The sequence below is a fragment of the Stigmatopora nigra genome, chromosome 17, assembly GCF_051989575.1.
Source record: "Stigmatopora nigra isolate UIUO_SnigA chromosome 17, RoL_Snig_1.1, whole genome shotgun sequence".
Taxonomy (NCBI): domain Eukaryota; kingdom Metazoa; phylum Chordata; class Actinopteri; order Syngnathiformes; family Syngnathidae; genus Stigmatopora; species Stigmatopora nigra.
This window is the reverse complement of record NC_135524.1, coordinates 6,861,833-6,878,984: the sequence shown is the minus strand read 5'-3', so window position 1 is coordinate 6,878,984 and position 17,152 is coordinate 6,861,833. Positions and strand designations below refer to the sequence as shown.

At 37.0% G+C, this 17,152-nt stretch overlaps 1 protein-coding gene across 4 annotated transcripts in view; it reads left to right on the top strand.

Moving 5' to 3' along the window:
- The window catches only part of unc5cb (unc-5 netrin receptor Cb), a 137,849-nt gene that overhangs the window by 103,186 nt on the left and 17,511 nt on the right, over positions 1 to 17,152 (top strand). For all 4 annotated transcript variants that reach the window (XM_077738157.1, XM_077738159.1, XM_077738156.1 and 1 more), the window contains 5 exons: positions 4,722 to 4,865; positions 7,556 to 7,659; positions 10,553 to 10,733; positions 13,205 to 13,372; positions 15,035 to 15,199. In XM_077738157.1, the coding sequence (XP_077594283.1) occupies positions 4,722 to 4,865; positions 7,556 to 7,659; positions 10,553 to 10,733; positions 13,205 to 13,372; positions 15,035 to 15,199 (762 nt within the window). The remainder of the gene's footprint in view (positions 1 to 4,721; positions 4,866 to 7,555; positions 7,660 to 10,552; positions 10,734 to 13,204; positions 13,373 to 15,034; positions 15,200 to 17,152) is intronic.

Below are 17,152 nucleotides of genomic sequence, written 5' to 3'. Positions count from 1 at the left end.
TATGTTCCATTGCACTTATACAAATAAATCATTGCTATTTTCACCTCAATGAAATGTATAAATGCACACTTAAATGACCTTGTAGATACCATTTTTTTAATCAAGTAAAATCATCCTTACATTGATCTGATTGCATATTTAAATCATTCTGTTGAATGGTTACAAATTTTCTTGTTATGCAATCATTTAATTTTAAAAAATCTAGTAATTTCGCTCCTACACAACGTCCTATTTAACCTGTCAGTTTCTGATGAAGCCAAATTATCCAAAAAAATATCTTACAAGTGCTAAAATACTAACTCAATAATATCAATACTAAAAAATTACTTTCAATATAAAATAAATGAGTTTTTTTATTAATTCTCTGTGTCATTGACGATAATAGACGTCCAAACCTTCTGCTGTGAATTAATTGTCATCAATGGCAGCTAATTAATTGGCAAGGAGAATATTGACATTCTTTTTTACATTTGCTATCAAGAGTAGTGTTGGAAAATCAAATTTATTCAATTACAATAATGCTCTATTACTGACAGTCTAGTGCCGTCTGCATTTTGCCTCAAGTCTGCTGGGATAGGCTCCAGCACCCCCGTGACCTGAGTGTTGAAAATGAAATTAATCATAAAACACAGAATCTAGCACTATTTTCATATATAAACCTGAAGGTATAACAAATGATATCTTAGTAGTACTCCCGACTTTAAAAACACATTTTTAAGCACATTTTCTTTGTTTTCTCCTTTTCTTTTTTTGTTTCTATTTTATTATACCTATTGTAAAAAATATAAAAGGGAAATTGCTCCGAAGTTTAGAATAGAATGAACAAAATATGAAGGGAAAATTGCTCTCCATGTTTAGAATGACCCATTTTGACAAACAGACGTTTTTTATTTATTTTTTGAACAATTGCTACTTGGAATGAACTTGCATTCTCGGCATTGCCTCTTGGGGTGCTCCCCTACATTAAACATGGCCCTCCAAAAAAAAATACAGCAGCAGCAAAATCTTTGGTGACCAAGTGACCAAACGGAATGTGCTCAACTTAGTGGACACCACTGGGAAAAGCCAGTATATATCTTCTCTGAACCAAGCTAGAAATTGTGTTTTTTTTCTTCTTCTGCCTCTCAGCAGCTCTCAACAGTGGAGTATTAACTTGGCCTGTGATTTAAAATGCAATTACACAGCAGACAGTGTACGAGTCACCCCCGTTTGAGCTGGTTACCATAGTGAAGCGTGAGGGTTTTTTTTCCATTTAAATTGGTCCAGGGAATTGGTGTGTCATGACATACTTGTTATTTGTTGAGTAATTAGTGTCCAGGCTGTCGTCAATATTTTTTCATTTGTATTTTTATTTATTTATTTCATCTTGACGAGTGAATAGAGGAGGCCGTGGAGTGCCCTTAAGAACACGCTAGAACTGTACTGTTACCAACTGTGAGGAGGTTATGGTAGTACCATCATCATTTTAAAATGGAAAATGGAAGATGAAAATGCTATTATTCTGTTCCAGCCTTGTCCAAAACCCAACAAAACTAAGTTGAGGGCTGTTCATGTCTAATCAGTTTGAATAGGGAGGGTGAAAGGAAAGTATTAGCTGCCAACGGCAGCCAATAGGTAATAAAGGAAAATGCCCTTCTATAGTATATTGTATTAAAAAAACAATGTATAATGTAAAAAATAATGTGGTTTTTCTAAAATTTTACCAATGCATAATCTTTTCATTGGCGTAATCGTTATCTCATCTAACATCTTTATTATTCATAAACATTTGCAGCCGCCAATCAAATCAGCTCTGCGATTAGATTTTTTTTCCATGTTTGGTAGAATAAATAGGGTCAGCTAAAGGCATAATTTCAAACACAACCACAAATCGGCATTCTGAGGGAGTGTGTGCATGTTGATTAGTAGGCAGGTAACCCTCGACAACAGAGCGCAAAATACATTAGCATTTTTGACAGAATGAATACATTCACGGAGGGTAAAATGCTGTTTTGTTGTGTAACTCGGGATTTACATGGAAGGCCGTTTTTGTTTTGTTACAATTTCAAACATGCATCACTCAAAAGTCAAGCATAATGTCTGTCATCGGGACACAAGAGGGAAAGTATAGTATAAGAACACATTCTGATAAAAGTAATGAAGCAGTTGATGTTACTTTTAAAGTCAATTTAAAGGGTAAATTTTGCTCAATGAAGTTATTCATTACTTAAACATACAAGTGTAATTTGTTCTGTGGCACACTGGTATCTCAAATTACTCCCATCATAATCAAGATAAATAAACAGGCCTGTTTTTACAAACCTTTTTATTAAAATATAAGAATATATAAACATTCCTTCGTCCTCAACACCCTCCGCTATCCCACGAGAGGCACTCTGCTCAGCTTATTCATGACCAAAACGTTGTTTTTAAATTAATATTTCAATTATTATTATTTTTTAATCCTTTGTGTCACTTCTAGATTTCTGCAAAAATGATGTCAAATGAGTGAATGTTTTTTTTTTTTATTAAACGGAAATAAGGATCCAGTAAGTCAAATACACCTGCAGAAAATTTATATTTTATTTTTGAATAACTACAAAATTGCAAAACTTAAGTGTCATTGAAGAACGACTGTAGGTCACGACTCCATGATGTATAAGAGTGAGTTTCCCACTGATATACTTCAGTAGAAAGAGTAAACAAAAAAGCCACACAAGTAAAAGCACTGTTAAATTGTTAAAATGGCATATAATAATAATTCTAATGGTTAGTCCTTATTTCAGATTTTTGCCAGCTCCGGTAGTCTCCTAAGTAGGCTCACAGATCCAAAACACTGCAAGCAAGCCCTGACGTCTGCTCCTCTGTCATACCAAGCACTCGTCGTAAATTTTACATGAGCACTAAGCTGCCCGGGATGCGACTGCAAGAACAAGTCACATGTGTGAAAGCGCTGAACCTGAACTAAAATGGCATGTTCATTTTGAAAAGTGGCCTGTGCTTTTTTCCCCCCCATTCAGCCAGAAACGTGACACGCCAGAAATGCGAGTGTAGATCGCGGGCATAAAATAGTCATAGCTGAGCTCAAGTGGCCCATAATTATTCTTAACCTCACTGCACCACATTTGGCGCCTCGCAGTGTCCCAGGCAGATTTCCATGTCCCTGATGATGTGTTAGGAATGAAATTTACAGCACAGATCAAGGTTCTTATTGAGTTTACCGTGAGTCACAAATGCACAATATGATGTCATGCTTGCAGTGGGTCCCTCAAGTGTGCTAAACATGATAATACAGGGAAGTAGTATGTCACTTGCATCCCGAGCCTAGTCTCGTTTATGGAAATTGAAATGAGTGCAATCAATTTAGCTGAACTCCTTCAGGATTTCCTGTTGTTGTTGTTGTTGTTCTGCACGTTCAACCACATTCACGCTGCATGTGATTCCACACATGTGTGCAAAAAAAGCTGTTGTAAAAGTGACTTACCACCAGGTAATGCAATTCTATGTAGTATTTGGTGGGTCATCTTACATGGGGACCTGGGTCCAGCCATATAGCCAAACCCCACCCAAAATCTCAACCTGGCACACCGCAAAGCAATGAAGTTAATTATGTTTAAAATATAAATCAATCTATGCAGGTCATTTCAGGAAACTAGCTCTATTTTAAGTGATCTATAGGGAAATTCTCTGTTTATTTTTAATCTGTACCTTGATGAAAAGTCAACTAATCTTAAAGCATGCTAAACTGGTTGTGTCATTGTTTTTAATTATTTATGGCCCGCAGATGGCTTGGTGGTTTTTAGTCTTTGCTTAGCTGGGTATAATGTGATTTCTTAACATACTATATATTCAGTTAACACTTGAACCATGACAAAGATGGTGCTCCTGAGATCTACATTTGTGATCCAGACCAGAGAGGAGAGACACGAGATACTGTGAATTTTGTCTGTCAAAGGTTGCACAAGTGTGATATTTTAAATTAAACATCAGCCATCACAGGTGTGATATTTTTACAGACAATGCCTAAATTCAGAAGCAGTGCAACGCAGGTTATACATCTAGTTTGCAACCCGCCGATTGTGTTCCAGGCTGCAGATTCCCAAAATAGCTCATTTAATCTATGCAGAGTTTTTGCACTATCTGATACTATAATTTTTAAAAACCCCAGAAAAGCAGTAAGAAGAGGATCCTTATTCACATGGTTAACAAAAAGGATTGTCTTGGGAATATCACTCCTGATTTGCCCCAATGAGCCCCTTAAAATAAACTTTATGGCTTATGGAATAATGGCTAGAAGCAGGTGCTCATCTTTTTTTTTTCCCCAAAGTATGAGTCACACTTTTTTTAATAGTTTAGGCTGGGCCCTTGACTTGTACGCATGTGCTGTTTTATATATGTTATGTTGTGGTTTTTCAGACTATAGGCTAAAATGTTACCATGCTATTTTAATAACTTTCATTTATAATGTTTTTTCTTGTTTTCTATTTAATTAAAAATGACCCCTCAAAAAAATCTGACATGTACATACTCAAATGCAACATATTTTCTTTTATTAATTGCACATTCTTTGGTTAATACGACTTATACTCCAGTTTGATTCACAGTCCGAAAAATACGTTACTCCATGCACACAAATCTGATGTCCATTTTGAAAACAAACACAAAAAACTGGTAATTAGATTAGTATTCCACTCATATGACATCAGTTAATTCACACAGTTGGCTTTCTTCTATCTCTCCAGGCCTGGTGGTGAGAGAAGCCAGTATCGAGATTACTCGGCAGCAGGTGGAAGAACTCTTTGGGCCTGAGGACTTCTGGTGCCAGTGTGTGGCTTGGAGCTCAGCGGGGACTACCAAGAGTCGCAAAGCCCACGTTCGCATCGCTTGTGAGTACTTTCACAGACCACTAATTTATTTGGCTTCTCCTATATTAATGTACCTGCAGGGGGGAATCCACTGCATCAGCAAGTTTTTAGAATGTCATCACAAATGTCGAACTCCAATATCCCTTTGAAAATGTTTTATTTTAGTTCCCCATATAGGGTACAGCATAAACAGGGGACCTTCATTTGGGTGTCTTTGCCCTGGCCTTTTTCCCATGGATGATTTTGATTTGTTCTCTGCACCCCCTCTGAAGCATTGTAAAAAGGGTTACAAATGACAAAAGCCATTCTGTCGCCTACAAAGTTTGCACCCCATAGAGCATTTTCTCTTTTATTCCTTCAAAAACAACATGCCAATCAAAGGATGAGGAAACTCCGCTAGAGAGAACAGTTTTAGTTGCAGCATCAAGGCAATCTTGTTGCACCATAAAGTGGAGTTGTTGTCAAAATTGCACCTTAAGGGATGTGATGCTTGAATTTTCTGACTTGACTTCATATGCTGCTGCATGAATAGACCCAAACTTCTAATTCATTTACAGTGCTACCTTTACTAATGCATGTCTCTACATACAAACTATTTATCTAAATCCCCCCCAAAAAAATCCAACTTCCAAAATCTAAAAAAAACTTCCAAGATCTTCTTGTAGCATCCCTTATTTTATTTTGGAATTGCCGAGATGGAGTTGCTCTACTTCTAGCTACTTGCAGGGTAGTGATCTTAACATTTTGACCAGTCCCTCTTTCCAGGCTTTTTTGTCTTTCTCTGGGACAATGTCTTCTGGCCAATTAGTTTCCCTTAGATGCTTAGAATCCTAAATATAATAATAAATAATTAAAACATGAATTTTATCGCAAAACAAACCAAACAACTTCCGGTTCATGTTAGAGGAAAAATAAGCCACAAAATGACTGTTTCACAATTTGAGTCATGTTATAGTATAATACATAATTTAACATTCATCCCAATTTGATATCAACCTTGTACCAGTTCAATTTTAGTCTCATTATATTCATATTAATTTTTCTATCTGAATAATACATTGTATGACTTTCCCCATGGCCCATCTGACCATTTCTCATGGCACAGTGGTTAGGAAAACTGGTCTAAGAAAGGAGGTCACTTGGGCTAATTTTTCTGGAATCTGTTCAGCACAAACTGGCAGCATCTTTGCCATCCTTTCCTTCTGTTTTGACCACTGTTATTCCAACACAGAGAGTCAAATCCATGCCTGCTGGTCCCCCACTGAGCCATCACCCGCTGTTCCACCCCCCATTATCACCAATGATGAGCAGCCTGCCAGCACTAACTTATCCCCCAAATCACAATGGACTCCCTCCCATTAGCTCCCCCTGAATGGATTATAAGCCTTGACTGGCCTCACTCCCCATATGACAGAGCCAAACTATTCAGTGTGTAAAATGGAGGAAAATGAGCTTGTTTTGCTCTCCTTCTCCCGTCATCTGAACATATACAGTACACTTCCTTTTAGTCACAGCCTTTGCTGGCAAGTTTGAGCTTGTTATGTTGCCTTCCAGACACAATAGAGGAGGGATTTCTAAAGTGTGTGTTTATGCTGGAGGACAACAAATGCACAAATTCCTTCTGATAACCTGCCCACCCATTTAGGAGATTATTTACAAGGGAGTGCCAATTAGTGTTTTCATAGGAGCAGATGAAAAAAAAATCGAATCGATGCCTTTCTAAAGTTGAAAAGAAAGCAAATTGAGTGGGTTGACTTGTTTGTATTCAATGCACTAAACCGTCCATTCAAAAGAGTTCCCAAGTGTATTGATGAATTGCTTAAAGAGGATAAAAAAAAACATTAGAAACATTTAAAAAGAAGAACAGAAAGCTCCCCAAGGCATTTTATAGGGTGACCTGAGCGTGTCCAATAGCTTTTTTCGCAGCATACAGCCATTTTGAGTGTTGTGAAAACAAATAAAGAAAACATTTCCTTCCAAATATTCTCTTTCACATCAACAGGACTGCGGTAAAACTCTCCCGCCCTCTTTTTAATGGCATATTGTGGAAGTTATCATTTGCGTTTTGGGGCTCCTTGAGGCAAAACTATAAGATCACACTGACTTGGAGTAAAATTGCATTTTTAAAACAAAATTGCAGTGTCGTGTCGGGTCACTAATGATTCCTCCAAAGTATATTTTTCTGTAGGAAGTAGACCAAACCATATGCCTTGATTCCTTAAGAAAGTTGAGATTTGGAGATTACTTTTGACAGTCATTTTTCTTGTTAATGAATTACATGTGAATACATTTTGATCTGAAAGCAAATGCACTTGCAAGCAAAGAAGAATCGGTTTGTGCAAATAATTGCAATGCATTTAAAATGGTAAGTATGCAGTAGTAGCCACTTTATTTGTTTGATGAGCATGTTTTTTAAAATGCATTTGTCTTTCCTAGATGTTTGATTTATAGCAACCAAAAAGCACAACGGTCTAAATGAGAACACACAACTACTGGATTGGAACCGATCTTGTGACTAAATCCGATACTCAAAATAGCTATATCGGGGACTAAGTATACTCTGTAACAGATTAAAGTATCACTAGCAATTTTATAGCCTAAAAAGTCCATTAGTAGATTTAAACACAGCGGACAGATATCTCCGACCTATGTTATTATCAATTATTGATCTATTCCCAGTATTAATTACCTTTTTTTCTTTTGTATTGTAGACTTGAGGAAAACCTTTGACCAAGAACCGCTTGGAAAGGAAGTGTTACTTGAACAGGAAGTCTTACTCCAATGCCGCCCACCTGAAGGCATCCCAATGGCTGAGGTAAGCTACGAAAAAAGTTAAAAGAAAATAGGAGTAGAACCAATTGTGACACTTATTCCCAATCTATGGTAGAACATTATAAAAGTGTATTAGAAATAGCTCTCTTGAGATTGCAGAAACGGATAAATGATGTAAGACCAGATTGTTGTGGGAGGATAGAAGGCCCGCTCAGACGTGCGGACGTGTGTGTTTTTGTTGTTTGAGGCTGTAGACGTCGTTATGAACCCTGTCAAGCCTTGTGATTGACCTGGAAACACCGAGTTAACCAAGCAGAACTGCAAAACATTTACTGTGCCCAAAGTGCTGACAGGCTAAATAGCCTCAAGTTTCAGCTCCGGCTTGACAGTTTTCTTCACCCTTTCATGTTCACTCCAAGGCGAAAGGGGAAAATATAGACATTTTATTGGAGTATTTATTTTTTTAAAGTTACTTCGCCACGAATAACAAAATTAGTTCATAAAATGTGACAAAAAATTCATCCGTTTTTCTTAAATATCTCAAATGGTTAAAAATGTTGCTTGCTGGTAAAATTACCCTAATTCTTAATTTAAAAAGAATGTTTGCAAATAAATTATCTTTTAACGGGCACCAGGGTGTTAGAGTGGTTAGCACGTCTGCCTCAGATTTCTGGTGGGCTTTTGCATGCTTGGGTGGGTTTTCTCAGGGTACTCTCCCACATCCCAAAAACGCACATGGTCAGCTGATTGAAAACTTCCGCCGAGGTAATGGGTTAGGGTTAGGTAATGGTGAATGGATAGAATATTTATGTCAATATGACCTGCTTTTGGCTGGCAACAGATTTAGGGTTTACCCCTGCCTGGTGCCTTTAGTTAGCTGGGATAGGCTCCAGCACCCCCAACAACTATTGTCAAGATAAGCCGTTTGGAAAATGAATACAATTTATTTTTGGAACCTCTGCATGCTTGTAAATATGCACAAATTGTTTTTATCCTAAATGTATGAGATGTCCATGCCGGTCACCTTTCTAAGAACAAAATAAGAGCAATTTTATCCTTAATCCCAGTACTGAGGAAATAACTCTTAAGTGTAGACATAACCTTCACCGTGCTTGAACACACGCATATCAAACCATTTTAAGCCTCATAGACTTTTTTTTGCTCGATTGCTAGGATAGGTCACCTTACTGGGACTAAATGACTTTTTCACCTCGACGCATCAAAAACATAGCTGAAAGAAGCATGTGGCTCCCATAGTTTGGACAAGAGACCCCCGGCGTCAGGAGGTCTCGGCACTAGTCGAGTAGAAATTGGCCTCCAGGCGCTCACTTGTCACTCACGTCAAGCTTCCTTTGCAAAACACTGTAGTCGGCGCTCATTACCTTCAGGAACCTGTTTGGAACAGAAGGCATCTAGGCTCCTAAAACTGAGCGCTCCTTTGTTTAGTTTTTAAACTAAAGTGGAGGGAAAAAAAGGCTCAGTTTCTACTGGCAATCTGAAACTGTCGGGAAGGAAAGTTAACATGGGAATTAATATTTAATGAGTGACTTTTCATTTTTTAAGTCAAGCACTTTCCTAATCAGCCAAAATGTATTAGAGAGTCTTTACACTTTTGAACTTATGAGTAATGCGCTTATTAATATCATTACTGGTATTCCAATGACATCCATGGAAATTTGCCTTTCTAATACACATTGACATGTCAACATACAGTCATTTCAGATTTTATTGTCTTCCAAACATTGTATTTGTCATCCGACCATAAAGAAATCCATATTGTTTGGACCCAACAAAAAATTTCCATTTACCAAGGTTTTTTTTTATTTTTATTGAATATTTTGCAATTGAATACTGGCTACACGTTATTGCTGTACGGCAACTTAGGTCCATGAAAAACAGACTTGATCTCAAGTCATTACCACTGACCTTCTCCTGGATGTATTTTCTCGAGGGCTCGGTAAATGTCTGTATCTTGTCTGTCTATTTGCTATATAGGACACAAACCACAGATAATTCTAGTCATTTTCTTCCTCCTCCACATTGGCTTTTTTAGCGTTGACTTAAACTCGACATTTCATGATCCATTTTCCTATATTAGACTGGCTGTCTTTCTGACTTACAATAGCCGACATGTGACAGTTTTCACCCGTTTAACGACGAGAAATATGCCAATTACCTCGTGTGGAAGTTCCGCTTCCATTAAGAAGCTAATGAGGATGTGTGCGGGACGTGGGGGGGGAAAGATGTTTGATTTGTGGCGAAATGGGATGTCGACTTGAGCATACCTTCTCATTTCTGCTTGTATTAATGAGCCCTAATTTTAGTCGGGTGTGTAAGACATGGAAACTCTACCATTGCTCACTTTCTCTTGCTCTACCATTACCTGTCCTTCACCTCATTCCACAAACATCTTTGCAAACATCTATGTATACTGAAAACTTCCTTTGTTCAAATTTTAATTAGCCACCACATATCAAAGTGCTCTTGACATCAGACCGTGTCGCTTCGGTAATATGAATCAAAATGAGCCCAAAGGGAAAAAATGGACTAGTCTCCATTTTTTTCTTCCATTTTTTTCCCCATATGCTGTCAGTAAACGTTTCTTCAACATTGTCCTTTATTAGTTCCATTAGTTACACAAATAGCAAACCCCACATTATTGTCACAAACTCTGAACAGAAAGGTTTAATGAATGAACTTTGTTCAAGTTGTACTTGGAAAAAGAATAAGTTCACAAACTAGTTCAGAGGTTGAGTGAAGGTTATGCGAAATTTTGGCTCCATGAACAAATTTGTAGATGAGTTTCGTTAAAGTCGGTTTTCCATTAAGCAGATGTGAATGGCAATTTGCTAATGAATGAAAGTCTACGTTGTTAAATCTCGGCGTAAAACCTGCGCTCCACTGAGCAAAACTTTTTTACAAATTTTCGGATTTAGGTGGAGTGGCTGAAGAATGAGGAGGTGATCGACCCAGCAGATGACAGGAACTTCTACATCACCATTGATCACAATCTGATCATTAAGCAGGCACGCCTTTCAGACACAGCCAACTACACATGTGTGGCCAAGAACATCGTGGCCAAGCGACGCAGCACGACTGCCACTGTCATCGTCTACGGTGAGCCACTCCTATCTCAGTACACACTTTAGCCTTCTTGTGAGGGTAGTATAAAATAGTAAAATTATTCTGCAATCAAGGTGCAGTAAGCCAATACATTATTGCCACCAAATTCAAGTCAGAGCCTTTTAATGGTCCTTTGGCAAAAAAACTATAAAATGTATTGACTTATATGACTGATTGTCATATATGCACAGGAAGAAATACAATTTATACAGTTAGTTTTCTAAAAGTAGCTGGAAATTTGAAAGTTTTTTAAATATATATATTTGAATACTGCTATATTATGTATTTTGAACACCTTCCAAACCACCTAACTTGACATTAATATGATTTCAAGGTTAGAGAGAAAAAAATAAAATGGATGGCGTTTTTTACTAGTCATTCAAAATTCAACAATTTTACACTTGAAAACGAATCTCCGTAACAACAGACTGCCCTCTGAGGCATAAAAAAAAGAAAAATCAAAATTATAAATTGTATCTCTTTTTGAAACGTGTTCCTAACTTATTTTAAATTAGTACTCTGCTTTTATTTAGCTAGAGGGACTGCAACCCAAACGTGATTTTTGAAAGCACTGCTTCTGGCACGTCTGCTAACAGAACTGACGTTACCGAGCTCTTTTTGTGAAGTTCAACTCCAAAGGCTGCTCGGGGCTAACAGAGGCGCCACAAGTGATACACCAAGTGTCCTCTTTTGATAACGTAAATGTTTTTTCCATCAAGCGCACTCCAGTCCTGCATATGATGAAAATGGAGCCACGTGCTCCATACCTTAAGAGGGCAAATACAATCATATTTTTAGCAATTCCTCAGTGATTGCAAAAACAATTTTGAAAATGAGGAGCTTATAAGGCACTAATGCGTCTGGTGTCTAAATGACGCAAGGGCCCACGCTGTGAATTGGAGCAAGCGTGTCTCATGCGCTTGACGTCTCGGCAAGGATTCCCCGTCACCAACGCGAGGAAAGTCTTTAATGTCAGCTTATCTGTAATAGGTAAAGGCACTGTAGTGTCACCACGGCTCCTCGTTTACAAAATTTCACGCCGCACACGCTTTCCAAACGTTGTCACGTGTGAAAGTAATGCAAAGAGCGGAGTAGCTGAAGAACGCTGTGTGTGATGTCAAAACAAAAGATAATACATAACATTTGGAGGATTCCAATAGTCACTACAAAGGAGTATATCCAAGGAGGCAAGTCATGTTAGAAAAAAATACTTTCTACTATAGCAAGAAGAATGAAATCCTTCTGTAATATTATGTAAATAATATAATATCCATATATATATAATAATCCATTGTTAAATTTGCCCAAACCTGTAAATACAAATACTAAAGTGAATCCACTTGCAATGTTTTGAGATTTTTTTTAATTAAAAAAATATTTTATACGACCAAAAGTTCCTACAATTCTGATAGGTTAACATACATAATAAAAAAGTATACAGTTTACAATAAAATATAAATCGTAAATGTACTTGTAAAAAAAGTCATTGGAAATCATAATATAACTACAAAAAAAGGCATAAATATATCCACTCATGCACTTTGGGTTGCGTAGGCAGCTAATCTGATGCCCAAAGCTCCAAAAAAATCTTCAAGGACAAAGTGTGCTTTTGTATAATTTCCCAGTGTGATGGAAAAATACTGGCTTGGTAGATGAGGTCTGAAAGCTTTGTGAAAATGTCAGCGGCTGCTTGGGAGTATCGGTGGCATGATGTGTTGATGCTGTGTGCCTGATTTTATGGCTGACAAAGACGGATGAAGGAGGAAAGAGACGCATTAATGGAAATCGGTGACTGGAAAATCTACTGTCCACCCCACGAAAAAGCCATAGCTTGAGTGGAGATGGTAAAAAAAAAAAAAAGAATGTTGTACACCATATTGAGATATTAATATCTATGTACAGAATACATCAAGGTAAGCTTGGTTATATAATGGGCCACCACTAAGGTTGTAACAGTTCAACAATCTGATTCAATATACCGATTGGTCCAATCAGAATGAATTAAGAATGCCTAAAATGTTTCAGCAACAATATCATCCATGATATAATTTATTGTTTCAGGGAATATTTAACTGATTGTGTTAAATATGTACATACTTTAATGTCATCAATTGATTGAAGGCCCATTGTAGCAGACTTGTGTCAATCAATCTGAATCGATATACTGATTAGTTAAGTCCAATCAAATTAATAAAAATGAAGAATGCGTCAAATGATTCTGCAACAAAATGAACCAAAATTGCTTGGTGCATTTTCCCTCCTCACATGAAATGTAGTTCATTCTTTTAATTTTGTACATACTTGAATTGAATCGAATTGTGGCAGGATTTCGTGTGCAATCGTTTAATGTATATTGTCATCGTACAAAGAGTAGATAGGACTTGATTCACATCCCATTGTTAACACGAACATTTTATTTTAGATGTTCTACTCAATGTGTTTTTTTTTCTTTCCCCAAACCTCAGTAAATGGCGGCTGGTCTACGTGGACGGAATGGTCAGTGTGCAACAGCCGTTGTGGTCGAGGCTACCAGAAACGAACACGCAGTTGCACCAACCCAACGCCCCTCAATGGCGGCGCCATTTGTGACGGACAAAGCATCCAGAAGCTGCCTTGCAACCCTCTCTGTCCAGGTAAGGCTGTTCAAAGATGACTAAGGTATACATTGCATTAAGTTAAGGGTTGAATATTGCTGGTGAAATTTTGAACATTTCAAATACTGCTATATTTCCATGAGAATCATAAGCATGAAGAGTGTGGACTCTTCATATTAGTTAAGCATACAGATGTGTTCACAAAGTGTACTGTAGTAGTAGTGTTGTAGTATGACATTTGCAGGAATTTTATCTTAAATCTTTTTGATAGCCATGCCAAACTGAGAAATGCATTTGTTTATATTAAGTCCTTATTTGATCTGTTTATGCATGAAAGTAAATGTCAGACTTGCTGCAAGACTAAAGCTGCAGGGTATTACCTGTTTATTGTGATACCATGTTTGAATTTTAGTTTCTAATATATTACGTATTTACGTGCGGTGGTGATTCTCGTTTTAAACGAGCAGTAACCATAGAAATGGATAGCCAAGGGCTCATGAATGGTTTCCCATGAACACCATGAGTGTATATATATAATCCTCTGTAGACTCAACTACAGTTGCCATAAAATCAAATTATTTTAAATTGATTTTCATGCGGTTGTTGTAAACGTCCAACATATGGGCTTACTAACTTCATGGAAGTGACGTGACTCGCCTGCTGGCACATCACAGGGCGTATACGTCTTGTGTAGTATTTTTTATGGTTGCACTGGGTTACATCTTGCGTTAATAGTTTAGTTTTTGACCGTTTGGTTAATCCTATGACCATAGGGAATACATTTTGATACCTACATAGATATCAGTGGTATCTGCTTACAAAATATTCCAGGTTACGAAAAACCTCTATGGGAAAATTTTGTTCCAGGATACAAGTTAAAATTCAAGTTAAAAAAACACCAAATCTCACAAAAAAATTAAACATCCTGTAGTTTATTTTGGAATCAAGATGATAGATTTGCTCGACTGCCAACCCTCTACCAACAACCCGCTGGCATCCCATTGCCTTGGAGTGTATTGCATCTCCATGATGCTTTTTGTGTGCCTTGGATCACATGATGTTTGAGTGTTAAAGTTAACTTAATTCTGCAGGTTTTTCATCCTTTTTTAATTCATAATTTTAAGTTGTGTTTACCTGGGTTTGTTGGCATGTTTTGTCATTTGCCATATACTTCCCTCCTCCACACTCGCCCATCAAAAACAATAGACAATGTTTTTGAAAGTTTCTTACTTGCCTATTGGCTTAATATTTATTCTTTTTTGTGTATTTCTCACATCTTTGTAATTGCTTCAAAGAGTATTAGTGTTATATATTATATTATATAATACATATATATTGAATCAAACACTTTTATAGTCATTATACAAATATAACATTAGATTTAAAGCTTCTCCAAGAAGTGCAGAAATAACAACAAACAGACAAATAAGTAATCAATACATGTGTATGTATGTATGTCTGTTTGTATATGCAAAATTTAAAAGAAAAACATGGTACAGTGATTTCTGATTTTTCTTCGTTGATTCACAGAAAAACGACATAAATGCAACAAACAATGAGTAAACAAAATTTTGAAAAACCTAGACTACCTCTATTTTATGTGGGTATAACTGCCTTCATTCCTATCATCATCATTATCACACATTCATTGGGCCACACCATCAGCCGATAGCCTCATGTGTGTCGTTTGTTGTGTGATAGTGGATGGCCTATGGACAGAGTGGAGTAAGTGGTCCACCTGTGGGACAGAATGCACCCACTGGAGAAGGAGAGAATGCGGCGCTCCAGCGCCCAAAAATGGAGGCAAGGACTGTGAAGGCATGGTGCTGCTGTCCAAGAACTGCACGGATGGCCTTTGCATGCAGCGTGAGTATCACAATTTTGACTGTCGGTATCCTCTCATTTCTTCCTCTCCACACCTTTTGTTTATTCAATTTCTTTTCACCCATAACATTAATTGAAATCTCTCTTCTAACTTTGTGTGGAGCATGACTGGGTTGTTTTTTTTTTTTTTTACGGACCAAAACTATAGTTTCCGTGTTCATTTCTCTCCGAGCAAGAGTTGTGCTCACTTTCATAGTGATGGGATTCATATGTTTTACCAGCTGCTTTTCATCACATTTCATCACTGGTAATCAATTCTTTAGTGGCAAATTATATTGCACCAAAAGTGTAAGTATACATAGTTTAAAAATGGCACATAAAGATGACATAGTATTTAATGAGTAAGTGGTTAGCCGGAAATTGCAGTTTTTTTTCTTAACAAAATATGTTGATTAAAACAACAACAATCTCTGGTTGTTTCCTTTTTATTTTTAAAACATCTGCTGTAAAACCCATGGCTGCAAAGTGCCATAAGTTTGCCCAGGCAGTTTCACAACTCTGACAGGAAGCAATTATTTCTCCTAATGACTCCCGCTTACACTCACAATCATTTCAAAGTTCACCAACAGCTTCAGGAGTTGAAAGCCTTTTCATACATGGCATTTTCCATATTGGCTTTTGCAGTGGTTGGGTGGAGGCTGTAAGAAAAGGAAAAATAGACAGCTTGTTTTTGGTGCACTTGGAACGTTGTTTCCTGAGGCGATCACCTCTTTGTAGTTTTTCCCCGTCTTTTGTTTGAGCAAAAGCCGAGCAGTTGAAACTGTTTCCAAACATGCTGAAACGTCTGCTATAGAAAGCAATACGTTCCACTTGTTGGCATTCATCGCTCAAAACACACCTCACACATTGATATATCAAAACACAACTGTTTATAGTGCCAACTACCATCCAAACAAGGACAATTTCAGTCACAAATTCCCTACTGATTTGTGTACTTTGAATCCTTTCTTTGTTCATGGAAAAAAAAAATCATAGCGATACAAATAATGAAGTTTCCCCGCATGTTTGTAAACACTTAACCACTTTCTGGTTGACGAATACAGCTGTGTTTGCTATTTCTCATGTGTAGAAGGAAATACACATTCATAAAACTAATTAATTGCATTCAGTAGGGAGCATTAAAGTAATGCCAAGTATAAGTATTTCCGAAAGTTATTGTAAAGTGAAATAAAATACTGTTTAAGTAATGACGCAAGCCACCGCAATTTTCTTGGTCATCAACCATGTCGTGAAAAATAGTGTAAGCCACATTTTTTTGGGCCCTTTGTAGTTGGGGTCCGGGACTATATACAGCTTTTATAATGATGCCAACTTGGAAGCTATTAGAGAGAAATTTAAGTAAATTTAAGTCAATTACAACATCCGATGGATGAAATTTTATTACCATTTGCCGCCAACTAAAATGTTTTTGTGTAGCACGCGACTACTTCAATGGTTAATCATGAATTCTGCACAGGGTTAGATTGAAAGAAAGGTATATTTCTATAGATTCAGAAACAAGTTCAGGATTGATTTTTTTTTTCTTCCATGTGAAGCTAAGAGTGAAACCATTTATATCAATGCTAATGTCCATTTCCACTCAAATTGAGAAGCCATTATGTGGAAGTCGACATTAAGGGAATGGAAGTTGTTTTACGAAATCTAAACTCACCCAGAGTGCCTATTTTACTCTCTAAACTGATGTATGCCAGTGATTTTTGATACCAGAAACTCCTTCTGATCCTATTTTCTGTTGTTATATCTCTTGAAAAAGCTTTTATTGTAATTTAAAGCTAAAAAGCGGTAAATAATTTACTTTAGAATGTCTGGCTGTTAGGCTAAGAGTCAAATATTAACATGCTCTTTGTATTTTTAAAAAGTATATCATATACATCATGTGTAGCTTTTACACATATAGCAATTTTTATGTAAATTATAAAGTACATCTAATGAAGC